The 15,785-nt window shown below is 45.4% G+C and overlaps 1 protein-coding gene across 1 annotated transcript; it reads right to left on the bottom strand.

The window, feature by feature from the left end:
- Positions 1 to 829: 829 nt before the first annotated feature.
- LOC149372697 (uncharacterized) lies at positions 830 to 14,891 on the bottom strand. Its single transcript, XM_089582429.1, has 9 exons — positions 14,844 to 14,891; positions 14,684 to 14,747; positions 10,863 to 10,907; positions 10,469 to 10,554; positions 7,006 to 7,065; positions 5,348 to 5,476; positions 3,549 to 3,608; positions 1,923 to 1,976; positions 830 to 1,000 (listed from the first exon to the last, which is right to left on the bottom strand). Exons 1-9 carry the CDS (start codon positions 14,889 to 14,891, stop codon positions 830 to 832), a joined length of 717 nt encoding a protein of 238 aa, XP_089438555.1.
- Between the last annotated feature and the right edge of the window lie 894 nt (positions 14,892 to 15,785).

Below are 15,785 nucleotides of genomic sequence, written 5' to 3'. Positions count from 1 at the left end.
GCCTTTGCCATGCAGTGGGTGTAGCCAGGCTGATGATGATGATGATGATGTTTTCAAAGTAGATTTCTCTCGTTAATTTCTTTAAGCCCCCTAAAAAAGAGGCTGGCTCGCACGATGTTTCGACCATGAAGAAATAAGCCGGAGTTGGTCGTGAAATCTTTACACAAGCACGATTCTACCTGGGCTAAGCCAGGTAGCAGTGCTCCGTAGCGCCACCATTATCAGCATTAGCAGTAGCATCATCAGCAGCCTGACTATACGTCCACTGCAGGACAAAGACCTCTCCCATGTCACTTCAATTAACCCTGTCCTGTGCCAACTGCGACCAACTTATCCCTGCAAACTTCTTAATTTCACCCGCCCACCTAACTTTCTGCCGCTCCCTGCTATGCTCGCTTTCGCTTGGTATCCAGCCCTTTACCCTTAACGGCCATCTGTTATCATGCCTTCGCATTACATGCACTGCCCAAGCCCATTTCTTCTTGATTCCGACTAGGATGTCATTAATCCGCGTTCGTTCCAACACACTCTGCCCTCAGTTGATCCCGATATCGGATCAAGTGAGGTCATTAAAATCGCCAATTCCCAGCACACCAGGAAATTACACTGTGAGGAACAGTGGAGTTTCACTTCCCTATAGACATTCCTCATAGTGTACACGGCTAGTAGTTGTAAACTGTCGCGTGGAACAGTGAATGCATGACAATCTGAGCACTACTTTGGGCACAGTGCGAAGGAGGGTTTATTATGTTTCAGGCAGAGCTGGTAGCGTAATTTACAAATGCTCCGCGAAGCGAAACGAGTCGTGCACACGCGACCAGCGTCCGTGTCACGTCGCTGCCGACAGGGCCTTCGGTGAGGCCCCGGGACCGAAGGCCGCCGCTACGGCGAAGGGGCTCGCGGTGCCTGCCTGCAGTCGTCGTTTGGCGATCAGTGACATTATCGCGATGTGCTGAGAGATGTCGTCGTACAATTCGAACAGGCGCATCATCATCATGACCTGCAGCAGGTGCAGAAAAGCATCATAACAATCATAAGTGGCTGTGGGACTTGTGCAACAGCAACAACAAAATGGGGATCGCTGAACAACCAGTGCGGTGCTGTATCTTCTAGATATCCGCAGATATATCTCTGTCTCCGGACCGAAGTTGTGACGTGTGAAATGAACTCCGCAGTCTCATCTATCATCTGAATGAACAGCACAGAAGCAGGTCATGAAGGGCGAAAGACGTATACTGCGCCATCCCTTATAAAAACGGTCTGTAGACTGTCTATAGACTTCTTATAGACTATTGCCTTCCTGTAGATATTTCTTTTTGTCTATTCATAGTCTATAGACTGTCTATAGACGAAAGTCTACTAAAAGTTTTGCAGAAGAGTTGAAATCTGGGTTAGTTGGTACATTATACTTAAGAAAAACCAGCCAAAAAGACGGGGACAAAGGAGAGACGAGGCACACACAACGACTTAAGTCTACTAAAAGTGTATAGCCATAAATCTATATATTGTCTATAGACTGTCTATAGCACTTGTTTTGCCTGTAGACTGTTCTCTAGGATTTGTCTACAGAGAGCCTGTAGACTTTATAGACAAAAGTCTATGGATCGTCTATACACTGTCTAAAGAAATTTTGTGGGGGTGAGGAAGCGACGTACGTAACCCAAGTCCGTGCACAGTCTTTCCCGTATTCTACCGCACCAGCGCTATTCCGCAAAAGATTTTGGATACTGTGCACGGCTGGCCGTTTGTTTTTCATTTTGGAGCTCGTATCTGTTATGCAAGAAAGTGGCGGAGTTCACCATGGTTTTTTTCACTTGGCGGTCAAACCACACCGCAGTGTACCGCACGTGATATTTTAGACGGCTTTAAGTCGTCTGAAAAAGCACTGAATGTAAAAGAAATCACTTAGAATCATCACTAACCTTAAATCCGGTCGCTAGGCAATCGATAACGCCGAAACCAACAAATCGCGACACCTGTAAAAAAAATGGTTTAAACTCGTTAGAAAAGGGCACTTTGGAATAAACACACCGAAGAGGGTCAGCGCACTAAAAATAAAAACATGGAAGTGGACAAACAAGTCATGATTTTTTTTTTTTTCAAAATAGCCTCCCCCTCCCCGTCTGGTCGCAATCCTGCAGCTTTAGCTGAATATGGATTCGTACTGTACACTCGTTTCAATATAATTCCTGCAGAGAACGAACGCTGCGCACTCGCTGGTAGCTACCGAAAGATGAGTAGGCGTTTATGGCTTCCACCGTGGCTTTGCCACTATGTACTGTTGGCAGGAGAGGTAAATGAACCATGAAACGGACTTCAAGTAGCCGGAGCACGATAAGCGTGGTAAGCGCGGTCGTCCATGCTTAGTTTCTGTCCCCAGTGTAAATTTTTACTGTATGCCAGGTTGCAAGGGACAAAATTTTAAAGTAGATTCCGTGGCCCATTTACATGCCCTGTCGATAATGCGCTGCTGGCTATAAGCTACCAACGAGCCGTATTCTGCAATGAAAATCAAAGGGTGAATTTGGGCACAAACTCTTGTCCAGTATTCTAGAAAAACTAGCGCCAAACCATGCACACCACAAGAAAAGAACGAGGACGAGACACAAGCGCTTGTGTCTCGTCCTTGTTCTTCTCTTGTGGTGTGCATGGTTTGGCGCTCGTTTTTCTCTAATTCAAGTATGCACCAACTAGCCCAAAAAGAGGTGTTAATGCAGTATTTGTCCACTATGCAGAGAAGTGGTGGTGGGGGGACAACACGAAGACTCTTCTAAGAAGGTTCACTCACCAAAAATCTCCAGGTTTCTCAATTTGTACACCGGCTCAGCCACGTTGGCAGATATCTGCCTGGTCAGGTGTACTCACTGATAAAAATTATTATTCAGGCCTCGCGAATTGTCCGCCTTTGTCCAGTGGGCGTGCGCAGCGCTAACCGGAAAGCCCGGCGTCCGGTAACACGGGAAACGGTAACGTAAACACGGTAACGATATGCTATAACTCTGTACTACTATACTGTCCAGCCCTGCACGCTAATCTCACAAGCTTAACTCTCCGGTCTCACTCCTACAGCTTTTTTCCATTTTTTTTTTCACTGCGGTACTGCACTGTCTAATAGTTTGTAGCGTTTAAAAATTTAATGTTGGCTTATCACAGCCCTAACTCCATGGAAACATTCGAGTTGATGAAACGTAAAAGAATGCACACCATGACGCAAGCACAGCGGGTATCGGCTTGTACAATTGGCATGAAGGTGAAACGTTTTCACTTCAAAATGAGAACTAACTGCCCGACAAATGAGACGGCAGAACAAGGATGTTGCTGCGCCTGCTCTGCCCATGCCGCACAGTGGGGTAGTTTTTGTAACGTGGGTTGCGGGTGTTACGCAGCAACTAGCATATATCCCGATCTTAAAAGTATAAACTTTAGCTGCAAACGGAAACACGATACTCTCGTTCATTTTTTTTTTTTTTGCATAATTATTTCTCGACCGTCAAGAGTCAAGAACAACAAGAAGATGTTAAATCGTGACAGAAACAAACAATACTCACTGCGTTCGCGCTGTACTCTGGGTTATTCAAGCGCCCTTTGAGGTAGAGCAGTTCTTTTGCCTGAAAACCAAAAGTCACTCATTGCTTCGAGGGCGGTATGTGAGGTTTAACGTACCAACACGTTCGAGAAGCACCACAAAGAATTTTCTGTTGTCACAAGACTTTTTGTAGTATTTTGGGACGTGGCCTTGCAGTAAGAACGGAACTTTCTACAGTAGTTCGCAGTCCGTTGTCGTGTCCGTTGTCGTGGCGACAGAACAGTTCTGTCGACTCGAGACAACAAGCGACTTCGCAGTACGGCAGAAACTTTGGGTACAACGTTGTCGTTTTTTTCTTCTTTCGACTGCGGGAAAGCTGCACAGGAGCCATGAGAGAAGCCGCTGTGGAAGGCTCCGGATCAATTTCATTCACCTGGGGTTTCTAAACGAGTAATGATATCGAACAGCACGCAGGCGTGCGTTTCCCCTCCATCTAAATGAAGCCAACGCGGTCAAACGCTGTGCCGCGACCTTGCAATTGAGCTCAGCAGCCGAACGCAATTGCAACTGAGCCACTGTGCCGGTGCCGGGTCACTGTTGCAACTAAACATCAAAAAGAGAGGCGAATTTTTCCCGGTTTTTGCTCCAAAATACAGCATCGGTACAATCCTGCATTTTCGGCTTTGCAAAAAAATAATAATAAGTGTGTCAGCAGGCCGCCCGACAAGTTTGCCTCGTAGGAGTGGAATAGATGTCCGGTGTGCTGGTTCAAGAACATCGCAGTTGTTTAGCCCAGGATACCGCCCATTCGCGTGAAGCGAGATCTTCCTCTCCCTTATCACTTCAACGGCGGACCGAGCACGGCTACACTTCTTGATCCCAGCGCTTTTCAAGTTTCCTTAACACGCTCAGACTGCAATCGGGGCATCGGCAACAGCGGCGGTGCTAGAAAATCTGCAGCGAAAGAGCGCTACAAGCAGTAGGTCGAGCTGGGATTCACTGGATTAGCTCACGTCGACAAAAGAGTTCAGATCAGAGGCCTTTAGTTCAAAAGCTAATACTTCGCCATGCTGCTTTGTTGAAGCACAAATTTCAAGATGAGGTTGTCGGTAGGATTAGTTTCTACCGTGTACGGTAGTCTACATTGCCGCAACTAAGTTCCTTCCTTCGTTTAAAGAGCAAGCTTATTTTCTAACAGAGAACGTCATAAGGCATCGCCAATATGTCATCCACTTTTTTTCGCTTTTTTTAAAGAATATAAGCCAATTTAGCTGCTTACGATGACCGATGACTGGTCAAGCAACGTGACTTCTAGGTTTACCGGAGGAGTTCGGATCACGCCATGAATTTTCAGAGCTTTGATGTGCATACTTGTGCAGTTGCCTGATCCAACGAACATTTTGTCGGAGTTTCTGTACTCCTGTTGTTCTTCTAGGGCTTTCCTGTCCATCGGTGTTTCCCGAGTTTTTTTAGATCATCACGTTCGTGCTTTCTTCGCAGAGTCAGAGTTGTGTCCTAAAGATCCCCCTGTTTTGTATTCGCAGAGCTGCGGGAGGCTTCTGCCGTAACCTCCATATCTGTGAACAGAAAGTCTAGGACCCCCCCCCCCCCCCCCCCATCCCCTTTTCATACTTTGTCCCAAGTTGCGCTATGCACTTCTATTCAGCAAAGAGACAAGTTAAATATGATATCTAATTTCTTTGTGACGCAAGAAAAGACAGAATGAAGCAACAGAAGCCACCAGAAACGGAGCGAGCGGGCGAAAGAAAGACAGGAAAAAGGTCGAGTAGGACCAGTTTTTAAATCACGGCGTCAGCTTACCCCGCAGCACTCGACCGGGTCGTACGGAGTGATGGTGAGAACGAAGATCTCGAACTTGCGGATAACGCACGAGATGATTGTCAGCACCACGGAGCAGCCCAGATACATGGCCAAGGAGTCTCGCGCGTCCTGCGCAAATTGGCGATGTTGCACTCGGGACGCTGGCATAATGAGCTCGCACATATCCCCGCCGCGGTGCTTCATTGGCTGTATATGGTACTCTGCTGACGAGCATGGGGTCGGAATGTGACTTGCTTCACGAACTCGCGTTCGCCAGGATGTACGTAAAACGGAAGGTGCATAAACGACAGAAAAACTTTGAGATCAATGCGGCGACCCGCATTGGAGCAATGCGAAAGCAAAGCGTCCACATACTATATCCACGTCCGTGGCTGTTCTGAAGTCCATCTGCTATATCGACGTCCATGGCTATTTTGACGTCTAATTGTATTTTTTCGAGTTTCTTCACGTTTAATTAATGTACTAATTACACCTCAGCAACCAAATTTCTCCCACGGCAACATTTTATTACACACTATCAGTCACAATCACACTTTTACACATTTATCTTACGAGAGCGACGTAATAGCGCGGACAAAATTTGCGGACACGTTTCGCGGACACTTTGCTGACGCGACATAGCCTATAATGCTTTCTATTCGCATCAAAAAGAGAACATGACGCCTATAGGAAGGAAGGTGGGAAGAGACGCTGCCAGCCACGTCAAAAAGTCGGGCGCGAAGCGCTTTCCCACCATTTCGTTATTCTGAAAAAAAGAGATGGACACAGGTTACAAAAAAGCGAGCTAGGATTTTTCGAAGTTTTTCTTCATACACCCATTCGCCATTACACCAATGCACATCATACATCAATTCTTATAGATGCGTATAAAGAAATGTTCAATGTCATTAAGCAAGATCGAAATTTCTACCCTTATTTTTATTGACATTCGAGTGCGTACAGGCTTTGTCAAATGTATAGAGGAGCCCAAATGGTTCGCTTTTGGACCCTGTTGTTTTCCTCACTCCGCTGGTGTTACAAATCTTGTAAAACTGACCACACTCCTGTCCACCGCCCCGAAAGTGAGGACTTACATGGACGTTACAAAAGTAGCACTATGCAGCTGCGAAGAAAACCCGCAGGCACTTTAATTTTAAAAAAGGCTGTACATGCACAGGTGCACGATCGAACATTTCATTCACGGTTGCTACTTCAGCGCTCGGTCCGTACGTGATTTGGATCCCTCCCAACTTTCCGCGTTGTCAACCTTTGCCCGTTTATGACCATGCACCAGCCGACCCAATGCAACACTTTTCTCACGAGGTCATGCCTTCGGTTCCTCTCTGGGACACTGGCGAACTGATAAAGCGTTCGCGTAAGGACGTTTCAGTGTGCGTTTTTTCGAGAGCGGAGCCTTCAGCGATGTTACCCACCACCAGGCATCAAAACGCAGGTGTAATTAAACCCATGACGAGCCTTTCTTATTCTTATGCTTACAGAAATATTACTCGAAGTTTAGTTGGTACTACGATCCCTCGCGTGAATGTTTTCCTTCTTAATAAACAAAACTGTGTTCTCCGTGCTAAGAGAGTGCCACAATACTTGTTTTTAAAAGAAAAAACTGACCGTGAAAATATTCTTAATTATTTTATACTTACGGAACAGCATCTTACAAAGAGAAAGCGACTTCGAGATTTTATGAAGCCGTTGACAAACGTCTGCGTTGAAATAGAAAGAATGCGATTTTAAAAAGAAGCCACATTCAGAATGCATGCAGAAAACAAGCATCATTATCAACATAATCGAACCCGAAGAAAAGCACGCTATGTTTTGCACCACTCAATAATTTTGTAGATGATGTTAACAATGCCTCTTAGCACTGAGCGCTCTCCTGCGAGTCTCGTGGCTTTGGATATACATCATTGAATGGGGGTAATGCATCTTTCTCCTTTTGCAAGACCACTGCATGCGAGGACGGTGCGATAGGAGCAACTCATTTTTTCTTTACTGTCCGCTTGGCTACTCACACTACACGCAAGCGACAACGCGACTAGCACTGAGAATGGCCCTAATCACTGTGCCCTACACGTAACTGAATGGAGCGTATAGCTTCATACTACCATCCCTAGTTAAAAGTGGCGCTGTGATCGTTCATCCAAAGCAGGAATACCGTGCACTGTGAACTTCGCATTCTATTTGTCTGGAGATTGGCCAAAAATGTGAACTCAGCTTGAAGCAAGCCTTTAAAATGTGTCTTTCAGAAATTCACAACCGTCGTAGAGGCTTCGTAAATGCTGAAATACAATTGTAAGTTTTAATTATTATTGAATACAGTGAAATAACCAGAAACGTGGCATATGTTACGATTCCCCATTTTAATAGACGTTATCGGTTACTCAGTATCCAAGTCAAATAGCAAGTTCACAATTCCCGGTATTGGCTTGGAGGGTGAAGTAATCTAAGAAACTCGCATAAACGGTCGCGGCTTTTCCCCCTTTCAGCAATGTTGCGAATCTGTAAGAGAAAAAGGTCTTAAAGCAAGAAACAGCCCCAGTCATACCCAAGAATTCTGCAAAAAAACATTTTCGAGCGGCAGAATGTTTATATACGCAGTTTTTTTTCGTATAATGGAAGATTTCACTATAACAATCAATATATCCGTAGATCACACGACGGCTGTCTGGCATCTTTTTTGTCTTTTAACGTTTTTCCTATCGTCAAAAGCGTTCGCCATTGATTTTCTTTGACAGTCTTAACTGTTCGATGAGATCGGTAGAAACACTTCAAAAGAAAGATTTTACTACATGTCGGAGGAATGGATCATTACCTTTAATATTTCCATAACAGTATCTTACAATTTTCTAATTTTCACAATTTTTTTGGTCGAGAATGTTGGGCATGATCTGCTAGAGAAACGATAGCGAACAGTACTGCAAGCGGTCGAAATGCGCAAGCAAGATCCACTTCTAGTACTCAGCTTCATAACAAAAGACGCCATTAGCTAGTGCTAGTTACTTTCCGAACTCCTGAACACTTACGGAAAATTTTACTCGGAAAGTTGTAGAGAATCAAAACAAAAGGAAAGAACGTGTTTTTCAGTATCTTTAATAACAGGTTTCCTGGCTATAGGCATTTTCCTGATTCTCAGAAAAAAAAAGAACGCAAAATAAAGAATATTGGTATAGGATCGCTTGCGTTGAATCTCCCGTACCTCGTCGCACTCTCCAGCATTTTAATATCCGTGCATTTTGTGGCATCGAGTGCTCCGGACTCAATTTTATTCAGAGTTGGAAGTATCAGCCAGTATGTCGGCATTTTTATTTATTGACGGCTAATAAAACAAATTTCTCAAGCGATATGCCGAGCCTATAAGTAAATACCTCTGCCTGATATATCAAAAATCAATCGACGAGTGTAGCCTTCCTGCAGAGTGGAAAGTAGCTAAAGTAATTCCGGTACATAAATCTGGCAATATTTCATCTGCTGCTAATTATCGACCCATATCACTGACATGTACATGCTGTAAATTACTGGAGCACATTATTTTGAAATTTCTGACAAATTTTGTTGAAGTCAATAACATACTCCACAGAAACCAACATGGATTTCGTAGTGGCTTGTCAACGACTACGCAACTAGTAGAAATTATGCATGATTTGGCGCAGTGCCTCAACAATCAGTCACAAATCGATGCCCTTTTCCTGGATCTGTCCAAGGCTTTTGACCGAGTCTCTCATGCTAAACTCCACTTTAAACTTAGAATTATATTTGGTGATGGACCACTCGTACGATGGATTTGTAATTACCTCTCTGACCGTTATCAATTTGTACAATACGACCATCATGCCTCCAAGTTAGTACCTGTTCTTTCAGGAGTACCTCAGGGTACAGTTTTAGCCCCGCTGTTGTTTCTACTTTTTATTAACGACATATCAGATGAAACCGAAATAAAAATGCGACTATTCGCGGATGACTGCGTGCTGTACCAAGAAATAAAAGATTCTAATGACCAGGAAAAACTTAACAATGCTCTAGGAAAAATTGCAGAGTGGTGTAATAAATGGCAGATGGTAATTAATTTTGAAAAAACGGTCTCTATGTCTATTACAAAAAAAAAGTGTAAATTGGATTATGTGTATTCTTGGAATAACATGAATATCCGTAGTGTGACCGAATATCGTTACTTGGGTGTAGTCATCACTTCTGACTTAAACTGGTCTACGCATGTTCAAACCATAGCCAGCAAAGCATTGAACAAGTTATTTTTCCTTAAAAGGGCCCTTCGTCATTCTACATCCGATACAAAACTTCTTGCTTACGTCACTTTTATCCGTCCGGTCTTAGAATACGCCAACATAGCCTGGTTCCCCCACACTAAAAAGAACGTTAACACGCTCGAGATGGTGCGAAGGAAAGCCGTGCGCTTTATCTTCAACTGCTACGGCCGCATGCATTCAGTCACAGATCTTTTACGCACGGCAGGGCTTCATACGCTGACCAGCCGTGCCAAATTACACCGTTTAAAGTTTTTGTATCTACTTCTTAATAATGCATTAAAGATGTCTCCCACAGACTTTGTTCGTATAAACACTACACGAGGAACACGTCACAAGCATGCACTCACCCTTGAAGAATATTTCTGTCGCAGTAATACTTTCCAATATTCTTTTTTTCCACAAGTTGTTCGAGATTGGAATCAATTGCATCCGTCAGTCACAGCCCAACGCACCATAGACAAATTTATTACCCTCGCTGAAAGTTCTGTACTCTCATTCCTCACATCATAACCTTGCTCGTATTCTTGTATTGCAGTACTCTTCTCAGTGTATTTATTGTAATCAAGTGACATCATCAGTTTGATGACATTATTGTTTTATTATTTCCATTTGTATTGCATGTTTAGCCTTTATTTTCTACTCTTAAAAAAAAATTAGCACTGAACCTGTATTTGTATGTTTTGCCCTCTCCTGTAAAAATCCAAAGATGGGATTGACAGTATTCCGAAATAAATAAATAAATAAAAGCACCTGTTTCAATGCAGTGGCATAGTGGCATAGATTTTAGTATAAGAGATGGATTACACACTAGTCTGATCTACGAAAGGCAACTGAATCACCTCACCATTAGCAGTGCGGTGAGCGAGGAGACGTCGACGGTCACGTAGATGATGTTGAGAACGGTTCGGATGGTATAGAAGGTCACGCTGCCTGACGAACAAGAAGTAATCGTCGTATCAGCGAGGTGCACCGTTGAACGCAATGTGTTTGTGCAACACTGTGTTAAAGTTTGCTTATCATTGTCATATTACAGTCGCTTTAAACAAACATAACTTGAAATTAGAAAAAAAAAAGACCTTCATTTAAGAGTGCCTACATTTCCTAGCATTCATCCTGCTCAAAATGGTCGCGGGTTTCGCTCCCATCAACTCCTTATGTGCCGACACTTCACTGCCGACAATGCCGACACTTCATTCACTCCTCCAGCTAAACGTAATGTAGCTTTGCACTCTACTTACTGTGGTAGATGTCAGCTGCCTGCTGGTTGTTGTGTCTGTTGAGCCCTGTAATGAGCAGCGCAGATCTTAATGGGAAAGGTTGCGAATGCGTTAATCAGTATGTAGCTTTTGAACTGGAGCTGAGGAGGAGGGACACTAGGGAGTTGAAAGCGAACAAGAAGTAATACTCGTTTCACACGAGCGTATCGAAAGCCCATCAACGGATAGCCTATAGATTCAACGCTCCATTGAAAGCTGCTACACAGTGGATCCCAAAGGCTATCAGATCAATAGTCTGGCATGTCTAAAAGGAGGAGCATGGATTCGAGACTTCGAAGGCTTTCGAGCGGAGGCAGCGTGCACCCTAGGTCATGTGGCACCAGATGACATGCGCTGATAACAGAGATATAACAGTACAGCAGTGTGTTCGATGAAAAATTACTGAACTATGAAATAGACCCTATTTTGAAGAAATAAGAAATAGCCCGTCTAAAAATCGGAACACGATATAACCGGTCATACAGGTATAATAGCCTGTAGAGTATATACAGGTATAGGTATAGTATATATAGGTAAAGTAACCTGTATAATAGACACGAGTGCTCCCACCCCAGGTTTCAACTTGACGTAAACAAGGCGGTGAATTTAAAGGGTCCCTGAAAAGGGTGTTCGAGGTTGCTTGTAATAGGCTTGTACAAGGGCGTCCGCAGAATTTTTTGCAGGGGGGGGGGGGGGCCCCATTGGTTGTTGGCGCCGGAGGGGGGGGGGGGGGGGGGGCATGTTCGTAGCAAAAAGGCACTATTTGCGGTATGAATTTATTTATTTATATATAAATAAAAAATAAGTGAAATACACACATGAAATAAAAATTACAAACAGCAAATTAAAGTGTGGCTAGGAGAGATACATTGCAGTTTATCAACGAAGAAACAATTAAAATTAATAAAAAATCCAAAAATATACTGTCACTTCGTGGAGAAGAGTGCTCAGTATTGCTGCATACGGGTTCTCGACTCACCCGGATTGATGACCAGCACACAGCACAATATGGTCACAAACACGCAACTACAGTCACTCAGTCAGTCTTCCTTGAACAGCAACTGTAGACTCCACGGATTTTTCTGGGCGAATTGCGTGATTACACGGGTGATAAATTCATTTCTGTGCTTCATTACACGCTCTCGGTGCACACTCGTCACACACATTGATTGGAAAAACGGTTGAACGCGCACGTTGAAAACAAAAGATGTCTATACATACAACGAAAACTTATTTACAAGATAAATGCACGCTCGCAGCTTCATACACCTCGCTCCATCTTGCTCGCGCATCCGCACAGTCGAGCAACCGCACGCACACTGCTCGCCGCTCGTAGTTTTCTCGTCCACTGTCTTCAAGGGCGTCCGCAGAATTTTTTGCAGGGGGGGGGGGGCATCATTGGTTGTTGGCGCCGGAGAGGGGGGGGGGGGTATGTTCGTAGCAAAAAGGCACTATTTGCGGAGTAAATTTATTTATTTGTATATCAATAAAAAAATAAGTTAAATACACACATGAAAGAAAAATTACAAACAGCAAATTAAAGCGTGACTAGGAGAGATACATCGGAGTTTATCAACGAAGAAACAATCAAAATTAATAAAAAAAGCAAAAAGATATTGTCACTTCGTGGAGAAGAGTGCTCAGTCTTGCTGCATACGGGTTCTCGACTCACCCGGATTGATGACCAGCACACAGCACAATATGGTCACAAACACGCAGTCACTCAGTCAGTCTTCCTTGAACAGCAACTGTAGGCGCCTCGGACTTTTCTGGGCGAATTGCGTGATTACGTGGGTGATAAATTCATTTCTGTGCTTCATTACACGCTCTCGGTGCACACTCATCATACACATTGATTGGAAAAACGGTTGAACGCGTACGTTGAAAACGAAAGATGACTATATATACAACGAAAACTTATTTACAAGAAAAGTGCACGCTCGCAGCTTCATACACCTCGCTCCATCTTGCTCGCGCATCCGCACAGTCGAGCAACCGCACACACACTGCTCGCCGCTCGTCGTTTTCTCGTCCGCTGTCTTGGTTGTTTTCAGCTTCGTTGACAACCGGCCACTAAAAACACCGAAGCACAAACACAGCGGCGCGCACACGTGCAAGGGCTTACTTCCGCGCGACTTCCGAGGGGAAGGGACACTCGCCACTCCGGTCGGAAAATTTGTTTTGTGTGTTTTTATTGGGATCAGAGCCCCAAAACGACTCAGGCTATGAGGGACGGAGTAGTACAGAGTTCCGGATAATGTCGACCACCTGGGTCTCTTTACCATGCACTGACATCGCAAAGTACATGGGCGCTGTTGTGATTTGAGACCCAGCCAGAGGTGACAGGCGAGCCAGGCAGGCGCCATCGGGCTGCGTTGACCAAAGGCGCTGGTTTTCGGAGAAGACGCTAGGAACGCTGGTGTGGGGGCGCCTCTAGAGACTGCGTCGCCGTGAACAAAAGCAGCTAATCCCCTTTGCCGAAGATTCTGAAAGCGGCGCTTCTACCGAACTGCGCTCTCCCGTGGATCGGAGGAGACAGCGAGCGGCGGCGCCAACTCATCGCCCGCTTGCCCCTGAGCAGCCCGACAAAGCGGGGTGGAAACGGCTGATTTGTCCTTCAATCCTGAAGAGTTCATCGATGGCCGGCGTAACGAATGCGAAAAGATGCCCTGTGCACTGTCTGCCGCTATCTGTCTAGAGATCAAAGAAACAGACACCCATCTCAAGGCGGCTCGAAACACATGCTCGCCGGTGCCGCTGTGTCTGCAATAGGTCGCCCTTCAACAGAGCTAACGATGGTGTGGTTTGAAAACGGCGTAAAGACGCGCGCCCGGACGCGGCATTTCGCAGATGTGACCCAAAGCGTGGAAGCGGGGCTGCTTTCACCCTTTTGGCTGAGCGCACCACCGCCCCTAGCGTGCGGCCATCACTCACGGTTCGAGTGAGTGATTTTCCAGGGGGGTGCAGCCGCCCCCCCTTGCCCCCCCCCCCCTCCGGACGCCCATGGGCTTGTATTATGTAGAGTACAGGCCCCCGAGTGTTTATGCCGCATACAGGACTTCAAAAGTGAACCGATCATTTACAATATATTCTTAAAAATTCGTGCGTCCACTCCTCGCGGCCACCTGCGATGCTGAGCTTTCGCCCAATTCAGCCTCAGCGCGCAACCCGTCATGCAGGGCTCGTTACGTCAGCAGCAAAGGGCTTTCATTGGTTCGCCGTGACGTCATGCAGCTCCCATGGTGGTGGCCTGAATCTCCGCCCCCTCCTCCCTCCTACCGCTCACTTCGGCACCCGGCGGAGGTACCGAGTGGGTGGGGCCGGCGGAGGAGCGCAGACATTTTAGCACGTAAAAAGTGAAGAGAGGAGAGAGAAAGGCGTGAAGACAAGCAAATTCAAATTTTAACTACTGATAACTCGGCTTCCACAAAATGCATTAAAAAATTCTTGCTGGAGAATATTTGGGACGTGGCATCCTTGAACATCCTAAGCATAGCGCAAATTTATCGAGAACACCTTTCATAGGCCCTTTAAACGAAATTAAGTTTACCTTTTAGCAACAGACATCCAGTTTTTAACGTCTGAAGCTAAACTTGGGTAGTGCTTGTTTAGGGTTGTAGAGACTCTCAATGGCGATGGAGGCAGCAGGATAACGTCTTCGAGTGCAATTGAGATTGACTGAGACTGGCTCAGAATGACGAATGGCAAAGAAGCGCAAAAATGGAAAGGGAAAGAAAACCCTCGCAAACTAAAGCCCCAGGATAGCGTAATACCGAAGCATGCACGCGGGGCTGTCAGCTTACTGTATTTCTCGAGGCACAGGAGGGCGCCTCGGAAGGTGTGATGCAGGAACAGGCAGTGAAAAACCTGAAAACAACGAGAGGGGAGTCACAATATCCACCGAGCCAGCAGGTCGGCAAACGCGTCCCGAAAGACGAAACCAAATAATAGAGCGTATCTTACGAGGTAGCCGAAAATTATGACACACGCTCCCGTCACCGCATTAGTCATGCCTGAAGGGAAGCGAGCGAATGAATGACTCAGTGCGCCCCGCTCAGTTGCGAAGATCGAAAAAAAAAAATGTACTACATCGCTTTCTCACCGGTCAGCCTTTGCTCCCTGATTCCTCGGCTGGCGACAGAGCTGGAGGGTTAGCCGCACGGCACTTGGATTGCGAGAGTTTAACGAGACGAAGCGACGGAACAATGAGCTATCGTAGCGCACCTCTTCTTCCTCTCGCTCTATTGCGCGTGACCGTGAAAAAAGATGCGCGATATACTTACGACACCGTGGCATGCAGCGCCTGAAGACAACAGTATAGTTCGTCTCGACATGGGAGGTAAACATAACTTCTGCAAACCTGATTACGAGAGTAAGTTCAATGCCAAACATAGAGTGAAGTTCGACTAGTTGGTTCATTATTGCGTGGAACAGTAGCGCAAATGAACAAGACAGAAGAACGATGTAGAAAACGAGCGCTCGTGTTGTCGCTCTTCTTTGCGTACTGCTCATTGGCACTAACAGCATTCTACGCAAATACTGTGAGGCAGTGTTAAGTGCACATACGAGAGATCTTTAATTACAAAAGCCAAAACTGCATGCTTTTTACTTTCCCTGATGGTAGGAAATAATTAAATTCTGCTTATTTACTCATTATTTAGTTCATACGCTTTACCTCCTTCTTGTACAGGTTCTACGCGCCCTCTATTATACTGTGGCTTTCAAGCTGTCAGTGGCGTCGCGCAGAGTAAGCACTACCTTACGATTCTATTCCTTGTTTCCTACCCCTTTTATTTGATTTTCTCTTCTTTTTTTCTTGTAGTAATGCAATAGCACCACAGTTTTCGTCACATCAAAACCCCGCTGATGTCTGATGTCACTAAATACGGTGATTGGTCGAGAGAC

The sequence above is a fragment of the Amblyomma mixtum genome, chromosome 1 (genome assembly GCF_055824585.1).
Source record: "Amblyomma mixtum isolate Tamu chromosome 1, ASM5582458v1, whole genome shotgun sequence".
Lineage (NCBI taxonomy): Eukaryota > Metazoa > Arthropoda > Arachnida > Ixodida > Ixodidae > Amblyomma > Amblyomma mixtum.
This window is presented reverse-complemented; position numbering and strand designations above follow the sequence as displayed.

Bases quoted from the DNA above. Each gene is read 5' to 3' on its own strand.
- LOC149372697 (XM_089582429.1), bottom strand. From the start codon at position 14,891: ATGACTAATGCGGTGACGGGAGCGTGTGTCATAATTTTCGGCTACCTC. The intron at 5,477-7,005 runs GTAAGTATAAAA...CAATTTGCGCAG, and splicing joins TCTTTGTAAGATGCTGTTCC to GACGCGCGAGACTCCTTGGC. The intron at 1,001-1,922 runs GTTAGTGATGAT...CACCTGCTGCAG, and splicing joins GCCTAGCGACCGGATTTAAG to GTCATGATGATGATGCGCCT.